This window comes from Macrobrachium nipponense, chromosome 12 (genome assembly GCF_015104395.2).
Source record: "Macrobrachium nipponense isolate FS-2020 chromosome 12, ASM1510439v2, whole genome shotgun sequence".
NCBI classification, from domain to species: domain Eukaryota; kingdom Metazoa; phylum Arthropoda; class Malacostraca; order Decapoda; family Palaemonidae; genus Macrobrachium; species Macrobrachium nipponense.
The window spans coordinates 64,632,255-64,655,304 of NC_087205.1; the positions used below are offsets into that span (position 1 = coordinate 64,632,255).

A 23,050-nucleotide genomic window follows, 5' to 3' on the forward strand; every position below is an offset into this window, starting at 1 on the left:
TGCTGCCAACACTGCCTGCTCCGCGCCGGGGGGGGGGGGGGGGGGGGGGGCAGAACCTACCCACTCAGAGGCTTGCGGTTCTCCATTACCCCCAGCACCCGTTAGGGCTGGTTCTGGAACAGGCAGGGGGGCTGAAAAAGAATGATTAGAATCAACATACTACTTAGTACCACTATCTCTATTTTGGTTAAATTATTCGTCAGGCTAGAAATATGCTTAACATACTAGATGATAACCTGTCCACTAATTTCTTGAATAACTAACTAATGTTTCCTTGTCTCCTGATCAAGACAAACATCTCTGACTGGTATTGCACTGAACCTTCCTACACGAAATAACGAAAAGAATGTCGATCATGTGTCAGGGTACTCATCCTACGCTTGAAGGGCGTGCAGAGCCGATGAGCACCAACATATCTAGCAGTAGAAGGCTCGATCGTTGAACTGTAGATGAAGCAGAAGCAGAAGCGTTTGCAGACGGCGACGACGTTTATTTTCTAACTTATCCATAGCGAGTACAAAGTAGCTATCCAAAGTAAAATGGGAGAAAAATTGTTAATCACAGTCCAAGGTCGTAATCTGTATCCAAAATACGAAAACTCTTTGAGTGGGGTCGGGCTAAATGACCAAAAGTTCGCCTGATGTGGGACTGATCCGCACAGCATGGCGAACAAGAAACAATTGAGGAGACAGGCCTCTGGTGGCCAGTATTTGCGGCAGCGTTGCCAACTGTAACACAGGTAACTCATTTGACTAGATTTTACCTGCAGCATTGGTAACGCTGACAGTTAAAATTACCCACTTAGTGGGTAAATATGTGGGGATATATAGTTCGGGCTGGTCAGTGACCAGGGATAATTCAAGTGTTCAGGGAGTGCATTGCAATATAGGCAGTTAATATATGCATTATCAGGATGATAGATAAAGGTATATTTGGTATCTGAACTATATCAAAATTGGCAGTTATAAGCATTTTTAGAGACGGTCTCAAGTATTCGTGAATCTTAGCTATTTTCGGGTGGTTGTGGTCCCTAATCCCCTGAATACTGGGGGTCTACTGTATAGTATATCAATTAACTGCATTTCAGAAAAGTAAATAGTTCTGTACTGGTCAGTATAACTTTACCAAATAAGGGATTATATTTTTAATCCTCAAGACAATAGAAAAACTAAAAATGAAAAAAAAAATATGCAAGCTAAGTTATTGAAACAGTTACATGAACTAAAGCTCACCGTGAATTTGGAGTGCTTTCTATACGATTAAGCAGTAAATGTGTAAGGAGAAAATGACCTAGGTGGTTAACTCCAAAGTGAATTTCAAAACCATCCTTGGTTTTCTTACGTTCATCTGGAGGAACATACACACCAGCGTTGTTCACCAACACATCAAGTTTATCAAATTTTTCAAGGAAATTCGATGCAAATGTCCGGATGGATGTCAAGTCAGCCAAATCTAGGTCCATAAAAATCTGTAAGATACATATCATTTATAATTATTGTTCAACAAAACACACTATTTAAATTATGAAAATTTTCATAATATTTATTTGGATACTTACCTACTGTTCAAGTTTACCTCATTCAAAATAAAAATAATACTTAGCTAACCTGCTAAGACAGTTTCTGTCTTAGCAGGTTATCAGCACCAAAAATAGAGTTATGGTGCCGATACATACCTAACAGAGGCACCATTAACCGGTTAATCAGCGCCATGAGTGCCATAAACTGCCAAGTTTCAGTTAATGTGATTTCCGCTTATCATCAAGCCCGTCGGAAAGAAACCAACACACACCCCCCCAAAAACTGGGGACTGCCTTCCTTCATCAACAATCACCAACAGTCTAAGCCAGTGAAAATTACTTATTAACTTACCATGTACCCATATCAATCATGGAACCATCAGCGAAAAGAAGAAAACATGAGGCTAGTTTTAACTTAAAAGTTATAGAAGTAGCCAAGATTCGAATAACTGTGCTGCTGCTGGAACATTGGGATGTCACTGAGCAAGTGGTATGGAGAGTGGAGAAAGAATGAGAGGATCTAAGAAAAATGCCCAAACAAAAAAAATGTGCAATGAGAACAGGAAGTACTCACTGGACAAAGTTGGAAAATGATATTGTAGAATGGGTAATCTAGCAGACAAAATGGCTACACTGAAACCAGAAATAAAATAAGATCATATGCCCTAAAATGGGCTACATCAAACAAAGAAAAATGCCCAAACAAAAATGTGCAATGAGAAGAGGAAGGACTAACTGGCCAAAGTTGGAAAATGATATTGTAGAATGCATAGTCCAGCAGACAAGATGGCTACACTGTAACCAGAAATAAAATAGATCATATGCTCTAAAATGGTCTACATCAAACAAAGAAGAAAATAAAGATTTCAGAGAAACAGGAGGCTGGTGTAATTGTTTTATGAAAAAAAAAAAAAATCAAGCAATAGGGAGAGACAACAAAAAATTGCCAAATAAACTCCCAAGACATCTTGATCCTTAAGTAACCAGTTTTTGCCAGCTCATCATTCAGTTGAGGAAAAGATTTCAGTTTCCATTGTCACATACTGGAAATATGGATGAAACTCCATTAAACTCTGACATGCTGGTTAAAAGAATGAATTTTTAATGAAAAACGAATAGTACATGTATTATGTTATCCTAAATGATATACTACTGTAATTACAGTATCATTAAATTTTTTGAAAGGTTACCAAAAGATAAAGGTTACTGTGAGCACAACCACAACCCACTGTTTACATTTTCTTGGCCTGCATGCTCTGAACTCGCTCTCTCTCGATGGGCCGGGACTGGGTCCATAGACCAGGAACCCTTACTGAACTACGAGGGTGAATGGGCCGGGCCTGGGTCCATAGACCAGGAACCCTTACTGGACCATGAGAGTGAATTCCCGGGAGCAGTACAAGTGCACCAGGGGTCCATGGAACTCCGGGCAGCAGTTCCTCCTGTGCCAGTAGATGGATTGGTAGTTGCAGTGCTGGTAGTACTGTACCACAATTGAGAGATCCCATAGCCTCCTCTGTGGAAGACGACTGGACGTCAGAAGACCTACAGGATTTCTTACAGCTGAGAGAGGCAGCCTTCTTCTTTCTCCGCTAGCTAGCTTTGAAAGAAGGGGAGGAGGTGGAAGCACATGATGAAGAGGAGGACAACGATGACTTCTGATTCCTCTTCTTCAACTTCTTCTTCCGATCGAGGCAGGCCTTGGACAACAGAGAAGACGATATCGAGGGAATCACTGAAGGGCACACTACCAGAGGCATGACTGAAGGAACCACTGCTGTAGTGGTGGCTCTCAAACCAGTAGACATTGTTACCGTAGACAAAGTCATGTTAGCAGCAGTCACAGGAAGGGTCTTGGAGGCCTGCATGTGAAAAATCACTCTCTCAACACTTTGCTCTCCTGAGGAGGCCTAGGGAAGGCCCCAACTACCTATGCCCTCCAGGCTCCACAACACCTGAAACATAAGTCGGGTTAAGGGAGGCACTCTCCCTTAGCCTCAAAGGGGATCATTTCCCTTCTGAATGAACGGAGACTATTCAAGACTAGTCTTAATGGTCAACTGGCTCCCCATGCTGACTCCTACTAATAAAGCAGTAGGAGACAAAGAAGGGGAAACTGCTTCCTTAGGAGTATGAACAGCAAAAGGAAGCTTAGCTGGGGGCAAGAAAGGTTCAGAGAGAATCCATTGTCATCACTGGCGTTGTAATGCACTCTGATGAGGCTGGGGAAGCTTTCTTCTCTCTCTTGTTTTCCAGCCAAACTGCACCCACCGCTTGGAAGGCCAGAAAACAATACTCACTACATGGGCTTGATTGATTGCAACAATGCTTTCTGCACAATGTGCACAGGGTATGAGGGTCCACTGTATTTCCATCGAGGAAAAGAACTGATTACAGGATTTATTAATTCCTGGGCAACACCTCATAATGCACAGTTTCCTCTCCTTTCGATGATATAAATCAGGGGTGTGAATTATTAAAGTAATAGGCAAACACTCATATATGCACAAACAAAACAACAGAAAAAGTAAAATGGTAGTCAGGCAGGAAGTGTATTAGATGTCCTGACATGACGGCAGCTGAAAGCAAAGTGCGGTGTAGACCGATGACCGGGTGGGGCTTTCCCCCTTACCTTGTTTGAAAGTTGATGGTGGTTCCAGCTCATGTTTGCAAGCAATATCCAAAATTTTGTACCATGTAGGAACAAATAAGCAAACCATTTCATATGTACATCAACCATATAAAACCAAAACAAACTGTAAACAATTTTAAAATAAATTTGAGTACTCCCTACTAATCAACCACCCTATTAAAAAATTTTCAACAAAGCTTACCAGATCTCCATCACCTGTAGTTGTGCGAATGTCACGAAGTGCCTCCAAGGCTGCCTGACGATTTCGGCAAGCCATTATTACAATCGCTCCACGACTTGCAAGGTCTCGGGCGGTTTCTTTTCCAATGCCAGAATTTGCACCAGTTATAACAACAATCTGTAAATAACATGAAGTATAGAAACAGTAGACTGACTTACTTCTGAGTCAACAAACAGCAGAAAGCATCCATAAAAATAGACATGAAATTTAAAAAAAAATAAAATTATTAGGTTAACAGCTTATGAGAACTCATTTATCAGCTTTATATCTTAAGTCTAAAATGACAAAAAATACTATATAATTGAGTTTTGCTTTATAAAAATACAAAGACACTGGAGGCAAGCAAATACATGTATGTACTGTAAATCAACCAATAAAGAGTTACGCAAAGGAAGACACGATGAATTAGGATAGTCATATCTATTGTTCATTCCTCCCAATGAATACAATGTACTTGGACTGATGGGTTAGGAGTTATTTATTTACAAAGCCAAGAGGAAGTAGAAACAAGTTCCTAAATAATGTGTTCTTTAAAGTGAGGACCAATACTGACAAGAGTATAAAGATAGAGGATACATAAGTACTTGATCAAATAGCAACAGCAAACCCATGGAAAAGGGTGCTGGAAGACACTACAATCCTTGAAAATTAAATGACTTTAAATATGGTAATAAAATTTCCAGCTAATGTTAGAAGCTTGATTTTCAAGTCAAATGCCATTATGTGCTGAAATATAATTATAATAATAATAATAATGAACCAAACATAAATTTCTTTCAGTTTTCTTTTGAAGATTGAAAAAGAAACCCCCAAATTACTGTGTATAATGTGTTTACTTATAAGTATTTACATTTTTTTTTTACTCAACACTCGAGTACTTTCAGGCCCTACCTGTGGCCTTTTTTCAAGAGATGTGTAGGTTGTCAGCCTGGGTTAAAGCCCAGACTACTGGGCCTTGACCCAGGCTGACAACCTACACATCTCGTGAAAAAGGAGTAGTAATGAACAAAAGAGGCAATGTTAGTTGATTTCCGAAAGACTGAAAAGGTAAAATTTCTATCATTTCTATGGACAGTTACATCAAGAAAATTCAAATTACAATTTCTTTCTACATCTACAGTAAATTTTATAGAAGGGACTACATTATTGAGATTATTAAGGAATTCCTGGAGATTTTTGTGAACTAGCCAAATACAGAAAATATCATCCACATACCTAAACCATATAACTTTTTGGGGCAAAATTCTTGGTAAGAGTTTTGTCTAAAAAAATTCCATGTAAACATTGCAGTTTATTGATGCTGAGATTAAAACTATATTTATGATATTGCATTGAAACTTAAATACCCAAGGACTTTTGTAGGTGTGGCATGGAAAAGAGCTAGAAAAACATTTTATTCAACTAATGACAAACTTGAATTTAGTAAGCATAACATTCTAAAATTACCCTATGATGAAAGGTTTTTAGATATTCCTAGAATTTAAAGCTTTTTAACATAAATGTTGTTTTCAGTAATATTAACCCTCTTACGCCGATTGGACGTATTAAACGTCGAGTCAAAATGTCTCCCGTATGCCGATTGGACGTATCATACGTCGGCTCAAAAAAGTTTTTTTAAAAATTCGCGGAAAAATACTTATAGGCCTACCAGCCGAAAACTTTTGTATCACGCGCCTTGGGGGGATGCTGGGAGTTCACGGATCAAGGCGTTGTTTTGTTTACAATCGCTACGCAGGCGCGCAAAGCGCGAATTTCTTTCTTATCGCATTAAAAAGTATCAGTGACACATCTCGGAAATTATTTCGTCACTTTGACATAATTATTGCACCATTTTAAATTATCCTTTACATGAAGTATTATATATGAAAATGTGCGCAATTTCATGCACAATACAACTAAAAAATACTCATGATTGTAGCCTTTATCAATTTTGAAATATTTTCATATAAATAACGATATCTGCAAAAATTTCAACCTTCGGTCAACTTTGACTCTACAGAAATGGTCGAGAAAACGCAATTGTAAGCTAAAATTCTTACTATTATAGTAATATTCAATCATTTGCCTTCATTTTGCAACAAATTGGACGTCTCTAGCACAATATTTCGATTTATGGTGAATTTATGAAAAAACTTTTTCCTTACGTTCGTGCGATAACTCTTCCGATAAATTTTTCTTTTTCGTGCGATTGTCCTAATGTTTGCACCCTTTAAATTTGCCGTTACATAAAGTTTTATATATGGAAATGTGCGCAATTTCATGCACAATACAACAAAAGACAACCCATGGTTGTAGCTTTTATCAGTTTTTTGAATATTTTCATATAAATAACGTTAAGTGCAAAAATTTCAACTTTCGGTCAGCTTTGACTCTACCGAAATGGTCGAAAAACGCAATTGTAAGCTAAACTCTTATATTCTAGTAATATTCAATCATTTACCTTCATTTTGCAACGACTTGGAAGTCTTCTAGCACAATATTTTGATTTATGGTGAATTTATGAAAAAAAAAAAATTACGTTCGCGCGGTACTCTTCCGAAAAAATCAGAATTTTTTTGTGCGATTGTCGAAATGTTTGCACCATTAAAATTAGCTGTTTCATAAAGTTTTATATATGAAAATGTGCGCAATTTCATGTAGAATACAACTAAAAATGATTGAAGGTTGTAGCTTTTCTCTTTTTTCGAAATATTTGCATATAAATCACGATAAATAGAAAAAAAACCACGTTCGGTCAAATTTGACTCTACCGAAATAGTTGAAAAACGCAATTGTAAGCTAAAACTCTTACGGCCTAGTAATATTCCGTCATGTTTCTTCATTTTGAAACAAATTGAAGTCTCTAAAACAATATTGTGATTTATGGTGAATTTTTGAAAAATATATTACCTTCACTCCGCGCGCCGATTCGCGGCCCGCAAGTCTCCGAAATACGTACATGGCATTATCCTAATATTTGCTCCTTTTCATATTAGCCTTTTTATAGAGTTTCATATATCAAAATGTGCGCAAATTCATGAAGAATACAATAAAAAATAATTGAAGGTTTGTAGCTTTTTCCATCTTCGAAATATGTGCATATGAAAAAATATATATATTAAAATTTCGACATTCGGTCAAATTTAACTCGTCCGAAATGGTCGAAATCTGCATTCTAATCTAAAAACAAAAACTCTACAGTATCGTAAATATTCAATAATTTGTCTTAATTTTGAAACAAATTGGAAGTCTCTAGAACATTATTTAGAATTACGGAGAATTTTTGAAAAAAATATTTTTTTGCGTCCGCGCGTTACGAATTCGTACATCATTTTGTGATAATATTTTTTCCGGTGTTACTTTTATTGTTTTACAATGTATTATATATCAAAATGATCGCAATTCAGTGTACAATACAACGCAAAAAAAAGTAACTGGTTAGCTTTGACCGTTTTCTGCACAGCGTGATTTGAATACAATTATGTATGAATTTTTTTTTTTTCGCTACCATATATCGCATTATTTACATATGATAATGATATTATTTTTCATTTGATGGTTTGCATTCTAAACTTCAGGCAATGACAAAAAAAGGAGCCAAAAATGAACTCTTAATCTTCAAAAGTACGCGCGCTGTAATTTTTTTGAAAAAATTATTTTTTCCACTTCCGCGCTCACTCCAAACCAGGCCGGCATACGGGAGACGTTTTGATTTTTAGGGCTCCGGCTTAAGAGGGTTAATGTCAAGAGTTTAGTAATTAAAAATTCTCCTAAAAATCTTCCAGGCTGCATATATGAAATTCCTTGCAAAAAGTGTGATAAAGTCTATTACGGACAGACCAGTAAAATCTCTTTCACAACGTCTCAAACAGCACCAAGTAATCTGTGAGAACTGTGGGCAAATAGCGTAATGCATTATTACGTACATATGAGAGGATTTAGATCATCCTATTAGCTGGAGTCAAGCAAGAGCCTTAATCCGATGTAATGACACAGTTAAAAGGACTTAAATCATTGAATCTTGTTTCCATCAAAGTCAAAATAATGTAAATGTTATAAATTTAAGTATTGGTTTATTCAAACGTTGATGCTTCGTAATGAAGGAAACAAAAAAGTGTAGATAAATATAAGTAACAAAATTAATATATTCAGTTTTTACATGTTTTGGACTGTAAGGATACATTGTAATTTCGGTTGGGTCAAATCTGTTTAGGTTTGTGACCGTGTGATGTCTGATAATCCTGGATTATCTCTTTTAAATTTTTACCATTTTGACAATTAACCATCTGGTATTCTTGATCTTGTTGTGTACCTGAGACTTTCTCTCCAATTGTATTTCATTCGTTCCTTGACAATGTCTTGGTAAAAACAAAAGTGCTTGGATTTCTGACTATCATTTTCCTGTGGTATTCGCTTATTTAATGAAGTCACGTGCATCTACTGTGATTTTTTAAGCATATATATATATATATATATATATATATATATATATATATATATATATATATATATATATATTCAAGTAATCAAAGTCCACAATTATGTAAAATGTGTATTAAAAATACATAAAAAACGGGAGCTTTCGTCTACTTGATCAGCAGACCTCATCAGCCGTACGGCTGATGAGGTCTACTGATCAAGTAGACGAAAGCTCCCGTTTTTATGTATTTTTAATACACATTTTACATAATTGTGGACTTTGATTACTTGAAGATTTTCCAGTCACGTTATGGTGATTTTTTTTAGATATATATATATATATATATATTATGACCTATATATATATATATATATATATATATATATATATATATATATATATACACATATAAATATATTAACAGTTTAACTACATCATTTTGTTTTTCCTTCCATTTTTCAATATATTCTTTCAGTTTAAGTAAATCAAAAGGTATCATTATGTATTGCATATTTGTATACAGTACATATATAACTGCACTGTTTCCTTCCAGAAATACTTTAATTCAGCTGAACAGTATATGGAACTATTGAAAAAAAAGTTGAAGTTGTATCATTGTATTTTACTTTTATCACATCTTGTTTCACTTATATTATTGGCATCGCAGCTCCATTCAATATATATATATATATATATATATATATATATATATATATATATATATATATATATATATATAATATATATATATATATATATATGTATATATATATATATATATATATATATATATATATATATATATATATATATATATATATATATATATACTATTTGTATATATAATTTGGCCCCACTTGGAAAATATGCTGCGGGCACCCATGTTTTTGAAGTAGCCTAAAATCTGCTTAAGATCACTAGAATAGGCTTAACCTGTCACTGAAGTGGCTGGAAGGACAAGTGCCATGGATCTGATTGACAACACTGAAACAGTGCGCTATCAAGCAAATATCAAGTGTATCCAGGCCTAACCTAGGTTATACGGTAATCCTACAATTTAGGGGTCACAACTCACTGCTCCCTTGTGTGTGTTTGTTAAAGTTTTCTTTCCTATATTTTCAATTTTTCCTTTTCACAGATCTGCAAACAGAAGTATATTTGCTAAAAAATTAGCAGTGTATCTGCTTGCAGAAGCAGAGATTTAGGATTTTCTCAGAATTCTAAGGGTTTGTATCCCATAAAATATATTTTTGTTAAATTACACTTGGTGTTTCTACACTCTGCATCTGTAAGCAGATAAACTACTAATAGGCTACCTAGTAACTGTGTATTGATCTGGATTTCACAAAGGGTAAAATACTAATGGCCGGTCTCTACCATAGCGTGACCACCTTTTAGAAAATTAGAAATTATGGCCTTAATTTGCGATTTGGTAGAAAAACCTTACTTCGAAAAGAAAGAATAGGTCTCAAGGTGTTGCTTCGACGGACGCTGGCTCTTGACTACCGTCTATCCTGGGTAACAGGACGAGTTAATGTACTTTTTTGGGAAGGTGGTCGTGCTACAGTAAAGGTCGGCCATTCAGTATTTTACCCTAATGCAGTGAATTTGGACACCTAAACTGTAGGATTAGGTACCTAAGCTTCCTCTCGGTTTGCCCTGTGCTTCTTCTACATGTCAGGCCTAGACCATTAATGCTACACCTTCCTATATTCGCATAGCTTAGGCTACCTAAGTAATTCGTCTAGGTAGTAGGTACTAAAAACAAATGGTAAGCTAGGACCTGTGGCAGGGTCATAGGTAGGTACTACCTAGGTACCTACCTACCTACTAGCTAGTACCTAGTAGTCGTGGTAATCTCCAAAAATGGGAAGTAGGATATTAAGCTCATTCTAAAATAGGCTAGGATGATCATGGTTGGCATGCAATGCTGTTCTAAGCCTATTTCTGAAGGATGTGGATGCCCGGTGTATGGTAGGTACTACCGGCAAGTGATGGAGAGTAACGCGTTAAGAATACCTAGAACGGTGAACGATTTAGGTATGCCAGTAAATTTAGTAATATGCAAGGTACCTTTACTCTTGCCTTAACATTAGGCTACCAGTTTCGGCCTGTTATATCCACACAGGTTAAGTTCCAACGAAATACCTAAATCTCCGACTAGAGTGGACTACTACCTAAGCCTAAGCTACCCTTGGCTCTCAGCCTAGGTGAAGCAACGTCGGAAATCAAGCACTTACTTTGCCTTCCATGCGACGTTTGCTTTTGCATTTTCCCCATCTACTTTCTCTGTACTTTCTTATGAGGTAAAACCCAACAACAATACCAACTGCCACAGTAACTGCGCCCATGCTCCACAGTAAAATAGGGAACCACAAGGATGAATCTCCCCTGTGTTGTGAACTGAAGTAGAGATACATTTGTTCGGTTGCCTTACCGTCAACTAAATTTATATTATTTTGCTGACTGCTTTACAATGGCGACATCGTGGCGTGCCTTAACTACAATTAATAATATGAATCGATAATCCCTCCATAAAAGCATTCATTCATTGTTTAAAGACGAATAAACGTGAGGCACAAAAATTTGTTTTGATTTTCATGAAAAGGGAATCGGATAAGTGGCCTTGGCTCTAAGATACCTTGGTAACACTGTTGTTAAGTAAAGATATTTTGCACGTAATCCCGCTTGTAAAATTTTGAGTAGCATTTGTGGTGCTTGATATGGCCAAAAAATTATAGAAATAACAAAGTTTTGTTGCTTAGAAAGGAAAACAACGCTGCAATAAACACTACCAACTGTGTTTACATTACGTAACCCCTTGATTAGGGATGGTTTGGGGGGGAGGGCAATGACGTCATTAAAATGAAGGCCAATGAAAAAAGCAGAACCTCACCACCGACTAGATTTCACGTAATGTACCACGCCCACAAGGGCAATTGAAATTCCACATTTTTATAAAAGAGATATTACAAAACAAATACTGCTATCCTTTTATGTATTATTAAAAGATAGTTACGTCAGTCACGGTCTTCTGAATCAGGGAGACACACACACAGAAACGTCGGCGTGGTTTCTTGTAAACTAAATTGTCTCTTTCATAGTTTTACAAACCGAGAATGAGGATGATTTTACGATGACACCGAACAACTTTTTAGAAAGTACGGTTACTCAAATTCTGCATCTACGTACAATATTTCGGAAAACAAAGTAAGCGGTCTATTAGTCCGCGTTTTTCTCAAACTCACCAATTTCATATAGCAAGCATAGTATTGCCATTCGTGCATGATTACGAGGAATTCCTTGACTTATCTTTTTTCAACTATGCTATTTTGGTTTTATTATGATAGGGTAGCAATGACTGATCAAATTAAAATAAGTTACTGATATCATTCCAAGGTTATCAGGACTTATAACAATTACTGTTTTCAAAGTGAAATTTGTAAAAAAAAAAGTCTAGGTATATACTAATGCTACTAACCTTTGTAACATTGTCTACACACACACACACACACACACACACACACACACACACACACACACACACACACACACACACACATATATATATTATATATATATATATATATATATATATAATATATATATATATATAAAGAATAAATCCTCTTTAAGTAAGCCAACGCTTTACTCCTATATAGGTAGTCAGCAACGCGGATATATTATTATTCTTTGAACCTCTTTCTTTTCCCGTACCTCTGTTTCCAGAGGTATCTTCCATCTTTATGGACTAAAAATGTAAAGAAATTTCTTCATAACATGATCAATATATATTATATATATATATATATATATATATATATATATATATATACATATATACATGCAGCTGGTCAGTTCTGTTTCAATAATTAGTTCTTAGTTTAAGCACTGGTTTCCAGCAACCGTTCTATTGGTGTCAGAACAGAATTCTCACCGGTATGAGGTTTCGCATTTTGGAGCTCATATGTTACGAGAGATTTGAAGAAGCGTTTCCATCTCTGATGCCTTTTGCGAATATCACAAGAATACAACAGTGTGGAGACGCCAATTTTTGGATGAGCCTTGAAGCCCAGACAAAACTTCTGGCCCGCCGAGACATGACCTGATCGAAGGAGAAAGATTTGCCTTCGTCATCATCACATTTCCATCATCGTAAGTTTCGTTGTTTGTCCTCACCATTTCCATCATCGTCATTGTCGAAAGTTTCATCATCATCATCATCAGAGTTTTTGAGAGCGAATTCCACCCTGATGAGATGTCAGGGTAAAGCTATTCTCAAGTAACTTCCGACATTCTGATATGACTGGGGGCCTCTTCGCGGTCTCTAAGTGCGGAGTAAGAAGCCTTCCCGACGAAAGTTTCCTCGTAAAATGTAATGGTCTCGAAAATCCTTAGTTTCATTGTTCATTTATTCATTATCTCCATTTTACACCTTTAGGCTAAATACATGATCATAAGGCCCATTCCTGCACAGTCTACGTCCTGCATCTATAATGATCGCCACGTTTTTTTTTTTTTTTTTTTTTTTTGGCCTAGATGGAAGGGTATGTTCAGGTTAGTTCTCGAGCTGAACTTCCACTTTCTTTTTCGTGCTTGCCTATCTTTGAAATCAAGCTTTGACTTTAGGCATGTCAAGAAAATATATTTCCACAAAGCTTTGAGATATTTGCCTAGTCATGAATAACAGCACTAAAACAGGAGTATGGGAGTATGTTTTGGCACAGTAAAAGATATGATTTCAACTGATTGTCAGGTATGCAGGATATTAACATTCTACAGACCCACCCACACAAAAGGACTTCCATATACAAGGGTCGATTAGAAAAAAAATTAATACTGACATTATTCAGAAATTGGTCTACTTTCTGTTTTTTCACGTGAGATAATACAGAGCATTACATAACTTAAAAATTTTTCCTTATTGTAGAATTCCGTGATTTTTTTTTTTTTTTTTTTGAGATTTGGTCCTCATGAAAAGACGAAGAAATGAAAGTGTTAGTCATCAAGAAAATAATATCGAAGTTATACGCAGTAATAAGTATAAACACGTTCGGAATAACACGAACACTGGATTGAATAACACAAAGAAAGGATTAAAAAAATACACCGAAGTTTCTTCAGGGCAGTCAAGTTTTCTGTATAGCGTATAATGCTGTATGAACCGCGGCCCATGAAACTCTCAGCCACGCCCCGGTGGTGGCCTGTCCTTTAAAGTTGTCAGACCACCAATCATTGCTAACCTCAATTAGAATAAAAATTACCGGGGGGTCGAGGGCTGCAGTTTGGTATGTTTAATGATTGGATGGTGGATGATCAACATACCAATTTACAGCCCTCTAGCCTCAGTAGTTTTTAAGATCTGAGGGCGGACAGACAGACAAAGCCATCTCAATAGTTTCATTTTACAGAAAACTGAAAGCAGGGACAACAGCAAACGCAGAAAAGAGAGAAAAGTATAAACTGTAAACTAATGAAAGGTTTAGGAATGAGAGGAAGTCAACCGCTAAGGAAGACTTTAGAGCAGCGCCATCAATAATACCGGACCCCGTTAACTGCCCGACTTTAGTCCTGCACAAGGCATTTGAAATCGTCATCTCGTAAACATAGTTTTCAGTAATGGCCATTAGAACCATTGTATATTAACTTAATGGAGATTCCCCAAATGTGACGTCATTATTCACGCACAGAGAAGGATGGGACGAGGGCGCAGGTTGTCATCTGGATTAATAGTAACTAGTTATTCAGTTGTCCTGTTTAATGGTCGCCGCGTTGTCTCTACTGTAAATGCCAATGAGCATTCGAGTTATAGCAACGAGCTTACAGAGAGAGAGAGAGAGAGAGAGAGAGAGAGAGAGAGAGAGAGAGAGACGGCATTAAGCGAGTATTGTTTTGCTACTTAGGGGAACCGTTGATTTACAGACTTTGCAATTGTTCTGCGTGACTGCCAAGAAATGTTGCCGAGAGTATTCAGTAAACTCTGTTTACCTTACTTGAATTAAAATAATACCACTTCTTTAGCATCAAGCAGTGCAGAGAGAGAGAGAGAGAGAGAGAGAGAGAGAGAGAGAGAGAGAGAGAGAGAGAGAGAGAGAGGGTTTACCATTACTTTAATTAGGATCATGTAACTTTTTTTACCATCACGCACTGCTGAGAGAGAGAGAGAGAGAGAGAGAGAGAGAGAGAGAGAGAGAGAGAGAGAGTTTACCATTACATAAATTAGAATAATTGCACTTTTTTACCATCACGCAGTGCTGAGAGAGAGAGAGAGAGAGAGAGAGAGAGAGAGAGAGAGAGAGAGAGAGAGATTATTATTTTATTTAATAAATTTATTACGCCCAAAGACGTCAAACAAAGTTACATATTAGCAGTTACATATTAGCAGTTACATACATTATATCAGAAATCAACAGAAAAAAAGAAGAAGAAAAAAAAAATTACAGCATTGAATCATCGGTATATCAGTTACAAAATAACATATATGAGATCGTATTCATATCACAACAACTGCAACAGACAGTTTAGCAGCCACCAAAGTGAGGAAGACGAGTCAACAAAATTATGTCTAGGTGGTCATCTTTGAGTAAATATTGGCAGGTTTGAAGTAAATTTTGTCCTTGAGGTAACAGATTCCTGACAGTGGGGCAATGAAGGCAGTAGTGTTCAAGGTTATTGGCATTAGCAAGGTTACACAGTTTACATGAGGTGTAGTGTGGTATATCTAGTGTCTGTCCAACCTGCCACACAGGACGATATCCCAACCTTATCCTGGCACTTACAACATTATGCCTACGCACCATGAGTCCACGTCGCCCGGTACTTGTGAAGGCTCTGCAAGAAAGTTATATGATTGTATGGAAACACTAGTGCCCCTCTCTGCATCCCTACGCTGTACTGTACAGGCAAAAGCGGCTGAATATATTCTATGTTTAAGGCAGCGAAGTGAGGGCTCAACATTTCTGTCATCAAGGTCCAGCGTGCAGGCAGCTTTAGCAAGACTGTCCACCATGTCCATTCCCAGCAAGCCCAATATGGGAGGGCATCCACATGAAAGACAAGACAAGCGAGGCATTGTAAGCAGCAACGAGTTGACACAATATGTCTCGCACAACACGGCCACAGCTGGGCCTAGAAGGTGTCAGTGCCTGGAGTGCAGATTTGGAGTCACAGATCACCAATCCATTCACATTTCTTCTAACAAGTAGGGTTACTGCATCCCATATACCTTGAAGTTCGCAATAAGTGGAACTGGATGAGTTTGGCAACCTACGACCATGCCACCCACCCTCAGGAGATTCTAAAGTGGGGGAGAACATAGCACATGCTGCACTTCCATCTGCCTGTACTGAGCCGTCAACATAGATATGGTGTCCTGCAGGAACTGAACTTGACACTTGGATATTGTTTCCAAAACCAGCTGCTTCTGTAGGACTGGTATGGGCATCTTTAGAGGTTGGTGTGAAAGTGACAGCAGGAATAGGAACCTGCCATGGTGGCAAATCTTGGATGACTGCTTGCTCAGGTACACCGATATCAACGGTGTCGAAGATTTTCACATACTACCCTAACTAGTTTATGGCCCCCTGGCCGGAGTTGAGGCTTGGTGCATCTTCGTCAAGTGATGCTCTGAGGACAGCAGAGAAGTTTGGAGTAAATTGTGGAATGTAGACATTTAACAGAAAACAAAGTTACATTGGCATAAATTCTCTCTATTAATGGAGGTAACATGAGTTCGGGTCTGCATGTTGACTATCCGAGTGGAAGGAGGGCATCCTAAGGAGGATAAACCTCATTACTCTATTTTGGAACAGTTCTAGAGTAGTAACGCCTGTCTGGGTAATTGAATTAGAGCAGGAGATAAATAGTCAACAACTGACCTTAGGAAGAGGATATAGAGGGTTTTAGCCACGGGGATAGATATACTGTGGCTCTGGTGGCAGCCACTTGATGGGAGTAAAGCGAGGCTCCAGTCGATCAAGAAGGTTTTTCACCATGGGGTGGATTCGTTGTCGTGCAGGTAGGATAGCAGGGGTGATCCTGACTGGTGCACCTAGATATGTATACTGTGTGCAGTGAGGTATAATATTCCCACCCATAATGAACTCTGGCAGGTCTCGGAGATTCCGGGCAGAGAAGATTCTGCTTTTTTCTGGGGAGAGTATGAGGGACCACTGGAGGTACAGGACCTGTAGAAGTCTGAAGGACACGCTGAAGGTCTCGAGGGGTAGTGGAGTGGATGCAGACATCATCAGCATAGCAGGTTACAGTGATTCCAGGGATAGCAGGGAGGAGAGACAGTACACGGTGCATAAGTATATTAAAAAGAAATGGGCTCAATACACCGCCCTGAGGTGTGCCAAGCTCAAAATTTTCATAGGAGCTACATGCACCTTTAAAAAAAACACGTGATTTTCTGTTACTGAGATAACCGTTTATCCACTTCAGAAGGTTTCCTCTGATACCAAAGTCGACAAGCTGATCAAGAATGATATCCCTGTTGGCTATATCAAAAGCACTTTTGAGGTCAAGGAAGGCAACTACACTGTTGGAGGACAATCGGGAGTAGAGTTCAGCTAAACAGTGATGGAGTACTCTGAGGAAGAAAGCCATACAAATGGGGAGAAAGTTTTTTCTTGCAACTGGTACATTAGCCTGGTTAGTAATATACGCTCAAACACTTTACTAAAACATGAGGTGAGGGAGATAGGCCGATATTTATCAGTTCCAGGCTTTGGGATAGGAATAATTGTGCTAATGGTCCAGCCAGCAGGTACATATCCATGTTGGTAGCAAAGATTATACAATTGTAGAAGAGGATTTCCAGGAACCTTCTGGAGGAGACGAAGCACTTGATAAGTAAGGCCATCATCCCCAGGAGCAGAATTTTTTTTCCCCATAACAGCACGTCGCAGCTCATCCTCGGTGATCAGCTCTTTGTCCTCCTTGTCTGATTCCAACAATGCAGCCATCAGACGAAGGTTGCATAAATTGCTCTGGGAAGAAAGTGCTTCTTGGATTTGTACAGGGAGATTACTGGACCGTGACTGGGTTGACCAAGTAGTGATGAGATCCTGGGCATATGCTTGTGGACTGTGATGAAGTGCACATGTGGTTTTTTTTCTTGACAGTCCTTTTGATGAGATGCCACATGGTCCCAACGCTAGTCTGGTGGTTAATTAGGTCAGTGTATTTATACCATGACCTCAGTGTAGACACACTTCTGGAGAGCAACTAAATCATCCCTCGCCTGCTGATACTGAAGTAGATGATTAGGTGTCGGTTGTGTCTGAAAGGCAAGGCCAGCATCAGCTGCAACTCTTTCTGCTTGCATAATGCGTTGATCCAAGGTCCAGGCATGGGCAACAATATGACTTTTAATGGTGAGGTCTGACAATATATAGTTGATAGAAGTCATGGGTAGCTTTTACCAAAGAATTATACAGGTGTTCTGGAGAGTGTTTATCAAAGGTAGGTAAGGGACAGAGGAGATGTATGAAACCATATGTTGGGCAGTACTTGGGTGGAATGGTGATCCGGTACGATGATAGGGGTCACTTGGATGAGTCTGTATTGTGTACTGTAGGCATAAGGCAACATGGTCAGAAAAGAGCGAGGGAACAGAATGACAAGAGACATGTGATGCCACGAGCCCAGATGTAAGGATATGATCAAGAGTCCGCCCCCCCGGATGTGTGTGGCACCACCTATATCCCAACGGTTTAAATGGTAACGATGGATGTAGTTGAGCAGAGGAACTCCACTGCGGTTGGGAATCGGAGAGACATCACCAAGATCTGGGTGTCTGGCATTAAAATCACCCATGTAGATCATGCCAAGGTTTGTAGGTGTAGAAGTGCCGAGAGGTTAATTAGCCAGGGGCAGAGTAAACATTGCATAAAACGAATATGACCATCACTTATCTTAACCTGAAAAAGTTGGAAGGTCATGTTAATATCTGCTGATGAGCGAAGGAGTTGATGAGGGAGAGAAGAGTGGATGTAAGTAATAAGACCATTCCTGACATGATGTACATATGTAAAACATAAACGTGGAGGAGTGGTTGGAGCTTCATCACCTGGCTGAGCACCAGCCAGGGAAGGCTTCTTGAATAAATATTACTTGTGGGTGATGGCGATAAACATATGTCCTGAGTGCAGTGAGTCTGGAGTATTGTCTAATTCCAAGGGCATTCCATGAAAGGGACATGTAGTTGCATGAGTTTAGCGAAGTTTACCCTTAACGCTGCGAGAGACAGGTCGAGCATGTACTGGAGAAGCAGCACTGTTAGATGGTGCACCAAGTGTAGGAGGCTGAGCTGGCAGGAGGCCACTGACCCTTTCAAGACAAGAGGCAACAGTATCTAGCTTCTCAGTAAGTGAGGCAACAGAGGTTCATGAGAACTTGTTGTGCCTTGACTAGTGTGTCGAGGTTACTTGCAGTGGTAGCCTTCTGAGCGATCAAGCTATCGAAGCGTACATCAATAGCATCAAAGCGTGTCGTTATGCTGTACAGTGATTCCAAGGCAGCAACAGCCTTACGAAGTTTTGAAATTTCAGCTGATTCAGGAGGGCATAACGAGGAGGTTGACACTGGTTGTGGTGGTGGTGTCAGTGGAAGTGACTGCGTGGCAGCGCGCGACCGTCTGGAACATCCATGCCAAACATTAACTCCTGCTTCACCACAACGAGGGCATTTCCAATGCACAGTCTCTGGAGTTGATGATGATTCTGACAATGAGGTGGAAGCATCAGTAACAGGTTTACGGTATGGACAGGTGCGTGTGGAATGGGCTGCAGCACACCAGGCACACTTAGGTGAGGCAGAGCAATATCGGGAGATATGGCCAGTACCCAGCAGTTGAAACAGTTGGGCTGATCATCCTTCATCCTGCGTAATTCACAAGGAGGGAGGCAAGGGAGGAAGGAAAAACTCATAAACAGAGGTGGGGTGGTTCTAGTAGACTCCATGTGATGACAATGCGATTAATAGGTTTCCCATTTTGAAGAAATCTTCGTACTGTATACTACACCAGGCAGTTCCTTAGCAAGGTTAGGGTCTGCTTCAATAGGGTAGCGAGTAATGAGATATGTTAAATACTTACGGGGTCTGTCTATTGAATCTTGAATATCCAGGCTTATGGACAGAAATTCACCACCCTTCACCCTGCCAATGATGTCCTCACGACTCCTTGCAATATATACAATTTAGATGTGATTGCAGACATTTTCACCTCTGCCAGCTCCTTATCAAGATTGAAGGTTCTGTTTACTTCAGTCAGCCACCGTAGTTTAGTGTCAGTGCTCAAATTTTCTTTGAAGACCAACCTAACATATTCATCACGGGGAGCAAAAGCTGGGGTAGCAGAGGAAGCAAGTCGTGTAGGGGGTTGAGGCAGAGTGACATCACTCTTTTGTCTAGTGAAAATCTCTTGACATTTGGATGTTTTAGCAGCAGGAGACTGTGGAGCACTGCTAGTATCTGACCCATAATCCACTGGGCGCTTCATGGGGGTATTAGCAACAGTACTGGAGGGCTTATGAGGAAGAGATTGTGTGAGTGGTGGCCAATGAGTCATATCTACATCCTCACATCAGTCAGGTGCAGATCATTTTCAACCTCAGAAACAGAGGCTGGTCGTCCGGAGTAATCCATTATTAGTGAAGCTGCAGCCTTTTCACGTCACAATAGACATCACATGCACACTGCGCATGCGCGAACTGAGGCGCAGCCGACCGAGTGGGTATGCCACAGAGAATGAGTTTTTATATCGTAACTACAGAGTTGTATAAAAATCCTATATACACACTGTTGTTACTAAAATGGTCACTGAGTCTTACTGTAACTTATATAACACGGTGAAAGGTGTAGTATCCCTAGAACTTGCACAAAAACTCATTATATAGAGAGCTCACACAAAGCGTGTTTACAATCAGAGAGCATTCTTCTTCTAGAGGAGAGAGAAGAGAGTAGAAGACAGAGAGAGGAGAGAGATACCATTACTTAAATTTAGAATAATTTGGCACTTCTTACCATCACGCCCAGTGCTGAGAGAGAGAGAGAGAGCGAGAGAGAGATACCATTCCTTAAAATTAGAGATAATTCACTTCTTTACCATCACCATGCAGAGAGAGAGAGAGAGAGAGAGAGAGAGAGAGAGAGAGTTACAATGAGTTACAAGTTACAAGGATTAGGATGTATCAAAGACTTATTAGTCCATCCGAGGAGACATCGTGCACTCACTTATCTGTAGGAGCAGGTTTTACTGTGCATTCACATTATCCTACTGATTTTGTCTAGCTTTCTTTTAAACTCTTCCACACTTTTGCTATTAACAACTTCTGGTGGCAGTTTATTGCATGTGTCACATATCTTGTATGTAAAGAAGTTCTAGTTTCCATCCATTATTTCATGTCTGGTTTTCGTTTAATGCAAATAGGTTACTGCCTACTTTTGTTATGCCTTTCAGTATTTTAAATGTTTCTATTAGTTGTCCTCGCAATCGTCGTGTTTCTTAGCCATACATGTTCAGGTTCTATAGTCGTCTTCGGTAACCTATTTGCCTGATGGATGGAATTAACTTTATGGCTCTTGCTTGTAATGCTTCTAATCTATTTATGTATTTTCTTAGTGTTGGTGACCAAAACTGTACTGCATATTCAAGATGGGGTCTAACTATTGATGTGTAGAGCTGCAACACTGTTTCCTTGTTTCTGCATTTGAACTGCCTCTTTATGTATCCCACAAGTTTCTGTGCCTTCTTTTCAGCTTTTATGGACTGTTTTGTGGATTTTAAGTCCTTGGTAATATTGACTCCTACTATGAGATTCAGGGTATCTGTAACACGGGTTTTTGGACTTTGCTCCTTGTCAAAGCATCGGATGTAGCTGAAAGTTGAAATATGTATATTTTACAACCACACACAAATTTTGTCAGCATTATCAGTAACCTAAACCCGATAGTTTTAATTTTTACAGAGTAAAAATGATCTAGCCGACGCTATGGCCAATGATTACGAGCCAAGAGTCGAAAAACATTCATTACGTAAGCAAGGTAAACACCTTTTGACGAAATGTTGCCCCGCCCATCCACTAGACAGAAACTCCATCGGCTCTGAAACCCAAAGACTTTATGAATGGCGGAACGATACATAGATGTGGGTGGGGTATCAATGCTAGCACAGTAATACTACTGTAGCAGTAGTGCCGCAACAGTATAGCAGTAATATACATGAATTAAATGTTTAGGCCAACTGCTGGGATCCTTGAGGATCATTTAGCACTTCTTACTACTACTCGAGAAATTAGTTTTTATAGCCAGAAGTTAAATTTTCTAATCCAACAATGCCCATGGTAGCCTTCAGTGTTATCCTGAATTATAACGAGGCGAAAGTGGGTGGAGCCTCATGAAGTCATCATTCTGACGATAATTATTGGTGAAGGTTTAAAGCCAACATACGGTAGCGGCTATTTTTTTTTCAGTAAATAGGTAGATAGCCAATAAATAAAAATTGCTTGACATTGGATATAGCAGTTATGAAATCAAGCTTATCTACTATGTTTTTGAAAATTACCGACTATTCCCTACATCTTGTCAATCTGATTGTGACCTATAAAGTAGACTGTAATTTCTTAGGAAACCTATTTTGGGAGTTAGACTAATAATCAAAGTATTTTTGTATTTATTAACATATTTTGTTGGTTTGTTCATTATGGCAATTATCAGTGGAGAGGTTCCAGAATTCATAAAGGTGTACTGGTTTGCTTATATTTAAATTTGTATGTCATTGTTGCCAGAGGTTTAGCCTTCGTTACGTATAGCCAATCATCCATCGAGAAAGAGGGAAGAAATGCTGTCATGAGTTACGTAACGAGTGCGTTCGAAACCTTTTCTCTGAGTAAGTTGGCCCGTCTTCAAAAAAAAGTCACTTTTACATTATAAGTACAAATTTATTCAACTACATAATGCAGAATACAGTCAAAATTTATGTGTAGATATAATATGTATTCTGAATAAGCGTTATATTTATGAAATGCATAGATAAAAAGTTATTGCGAAAAAACCGTGTTACAGAGGCCCTGAATCTCATAGTAGGTCCTCCTCTTGTTCTACACTATTTAAGTCATTCCGAAGCAGCATGTAGCTGGCACGAGGGTTGTTTGTTCCTATCTGTAACACTTTACACTTATCTACGTTAAACGGCATTTGCCATTTTTTTACCACTCCTATTTTCATTAGATAATTTCTTAAACTTTCCACTGC

The 23,050-nt window shown here is 38.7% G+C and overlaps 2 protein-coding genes across 2 annotated transcripts; both read right to left on the minus strand.

The window, feature by feature from the left end:
* Positions 1 to 1,211: 1,211 nt before the first annotated feature.
* On the minus strand, positions 1,212 to 11,229 carry LOC135224555 (retinol dehydrogenase 11-like). The gene is made up of 3 exons (XM_064263653.1): positions 11,032 to 11,229; positions 4,354 to 4,509; positions 1,212 to 1,468 (listed from the first exon to the last, which is right to left on the minus strand). Exons 1-3 carry the CDS (start codon positions 11,209 to 11,211, stop codon positions 1,229 to 1,231), a joined length of 576 nt encoding a protein of 191 aa, XP_064119723.1. The 5' UTR covers positions 11,212 to 11,229; the 3' UTR covers positions 1,212 to 1,228.
* Positions 11,230 to 17,364: 6,135 nt separating this feature from the next.
* LOC135224825 (uncharacterized) lies at positions 17,365 to 18,613 on the minus strand. Its single transcript, XM_064264148.1, has 3 exons — positions 18,496 to 18,613; positions 17,988 to 18,178; positions 17,365 to 17,784 (listed from the first exon to the last, which is right to left on the minus strand). The coding sequence occupies exons 1-3, from the start codon at positions 18,611 to 18,613 to the stop codon at positions 17,365 to 17,367; spliced, it is 729 nt and encodes a 242-aa protein (XP_064120218.1).
* Between the last annotated feature and the right edge of the window lie 4,437 nt (positions 18,614 to 23,050).

Bases quoted from the DNA above. Each gene is read 5' to 3' on its own strand.
- LOC135224555 (XM_064263653.1), bottom strand. From the start codon at position 11,211: ATGTATCTCTACTTCAGTTCACAACACAGGGGAGATTCATCCTTGTGG. The intron at 4,510-11,031 runs GTAAGTGCTTGA...TGTTATTTACAG, and splicing joins AACGTCGCATGGAAGGCAAA to ATTGTTGTTATAACTGGTGC. The intron at 1,469-4,353 runs GTAAGCTTTGTT...TGTATCTTACAG, and splicing joins CTACAGGTGATGGAGATCTG to ATTTTTATGGACCTAGATTT.
- LOC135224825 (XM_064264148.1), bottom strand. From the start codon at position 18,613: ATGGGTGATTTTAATGCCAGACACCCAGATCTTGGTGATGTCTCTCCG. The intron at 18,179-18,495 runs GTGGTGCCACAC...ATATATTGTCAG, and splicing joins TTTAAACCGTTGGGATATAG to ACCTCACCATTAAAAGTCAT. The intron at 17,785-17,987 runs GTATAAATACAC...CTTTCTTCCCAG, and splicing joins GTGTCTACACTGAGGTCATG to AGCAATTTATGCAACCTTCG.